Source organism: Brassica napus, chromosome A5, assembly GCF_020379485.1.
Source record: "Brassica napus cultivar Da-Ae chromosome A5, Da-Ae, whole genome shotgun sequence".
Taxonomy (NCBI): domain Eukaryota; kingdom Viridiplantae; phylum Streptophyta; class Magnoliopsida; order Brassicales; family Brassicaceae; genus Brassica; species Brassica napus.
This window is the reverse complement of record NC_063438.1, coordinates 14,318,113-14,319,833: the sequence shown is the minus strand read 5'-3', so window position 1 is coordinate 14,319,833 and position 1,721 is coordinate 14,318,113. Positions and strand designations below refer to the sequence as shown.

At 33.4% G+C, this 1,721-nt stretch overlaps 1 protein-coding gene across 1 annotated transcript; it reads right to left on the bottom strand.

The window, feature by feature from the left end:
* Positions 1 to 238: 238 nt before the first annotated feature.
* LOC111216017 (protein SAMBA-like) lies at positions 239 to 1,297 on the bottom strand. Its single transcript, XM_022720292.2, has 3 exons — positions 985 to 1,297; positions 667 to 777; positions 239 to 580 (listed from the first exon to the last, which is right to left on the bottom strand). The coding sequence occupies exons 1-3, from the start codon at positions 1,133 to 1,135 to the stop codon at positions 516 to 518; spliced, it is 327 nt and encodes a 108-aa protein (XP_022576013.1). The 5' UTR covers positions 1,136 to 1,297; the 3' UTR covers positions 239 to 515.
* Between the last annotated feature and the right edge of the window lie 424 nt (positions 1,298 to 1,721).

The following is a 1,721-nucleotide window of genomic DNA, read 5'->3' as shown; positions in this document are numbered from 1 at the left end:
GATCGTTAAGTTGCAAGGAGAGAGTAATATGTATGAAGTACTTTGCTGTTTTTGGCCATGAAATAGCTCGAGAGAAGAGAAATTCGTTCTTGTGACCAATAAGTGTTTCGCTTGTTCATTTTACTACTTTTCACGGAATGTTTGTTTATACATTGTGGTCAAACTCAGATTTGATATTTGTAGTACTCAATGGAATCAACCATTATACAACACCATAGAGTTAAGACTTAACAACCAGTTAACCAAATGCTGTTGTAAGATATAAAATCTGGAAACGAAACACTGATTCAGAAGCTTGAGATGTTAGATTCAAAAATCAATTAGATACAGTGGCTTCTTCTTTTTGGCATCAATCAAGCCAGTGACTTTTTTTTTAACAAAAAAATAGCAGTAGGAAAGGGAGGAAAACAAACAAGAGAGTCAACGTTTTAGTGGCATTTGTAACCAAAGAGATGATGTATCAAGCAAAGCTTTCACAAACCCATTTTTCCTGAATTTTTCATCTTTAAATCTGATCATCTGGGCAGCTGAACAATGCTTGATTTAACCACAGCTTCACCGTCTCTCTTGAGAAAGTTACCTACTCAGAAACCCAATATATGAATGAGCAGTGTGTCTTAGTGATCTATCATTGTTTTGAATAAATGAGAGAGAGAAGCAAGTAACCTCTTCTGGAGATAAGATGGATACGAGAACGAGGACCTTGGAACATCCAACTGTCTTCTTCCAATGATTTAACCTCTTTCTCTAGCTCTCCCATCAAATCAGTTTTCAAAACTGCATCATAATACCCAAAATATTTGTTGATCCTCTCATGTCCCCTAGTTATTTCTGAGTAATTAGCAGAGAGTACCAAATCATATCTAAACAAGGTACAAAGATGATTCTAAGGATCCAATTCAAAGACGCAATCCCAAATCTATGAGAAAATTCGGCTCCCTAAATAAGCGAAAACACATCGAAGGGAAAGAGAGAGAGAGAGACCTCGCAGGGCTTCGTCCTTTCGGTCCTGCATAGAAGGAATATCCGGTGGAAATGGGAAATCGTCTAGTCCAGCTGCGGCTCCGCTGCTTCCACCGCCTCCTGCTACGGCTGTTGTCGATACCGATGAATGAGCTGGAGATGCGCCGTTCATCACCCTACTTCCTCAATCCGATATCGGAAATATTCCCTTTCCAAAAAGTAGGAAGTTTCGGATTGGACCAGACAGTAAAATCAAACTGAAATAAAGTTCGTGATGGACTTTTTTTTTTCGAGAAAAAAACTAGATATCACCAAACCAAGTTTTTCTTTCCAAAATAGCATTCAAGGGTCAAACTCACAAAAATAGGTTTCATTAAAAAGGTAAATATACATTTATACCTATTGGGTTAATTAATCCAAACCTTAGGATTTAGAGTTAAGGAGTGGGGTTTTGGAATTAGGCTTTAAAATTTTATAAAAAATAAATACTAAAATAAAAAATAAAAATTTTAAAAACAGTTTCAAAAAGTATTTTTAAATTATAAAAAGAAAATTTGAAAAAAAAAATAAAAAAAAAAGATTTCGAAAAAAAAGATTTCGAAAAAAAAATTTATAAAAATTTCGAATCTGAAAACATATAATCTGAAACTATAAAAAAATTTCTTTTTTTATTTTATTTATTTTTATTTTATTTATTTTTATTTATTTTTGTTTGTTTATTTAATATTAAACCAAGGGTATTAGGGATATTTTACCCT

Excerpts from the sequence above, each read along its gene's own strand:
- LOC111216017 (XM_022720292.2), bottom strand. The coding sequence starts at position 1,135 with ATGAACGGCGCATCTCCAGCTCATTCATCGGTATCGACAACAGCCGTA. Across the intron at positions 778-984 it reads AAAGGACGAAGCCCTGCGAG|TTTTGAAAACTGATTTGATG; the intron begins GTCTCTCTCTCT and ends ATTATGATGCAG. Across the intron at positions 581-666 it reads CCATCTTATCTCCAGAAGAG|GTAACTTTCTCAAGAGAGAC; the intron begins GTTACTTGCTTC and ends GTTTCTGAGTAG.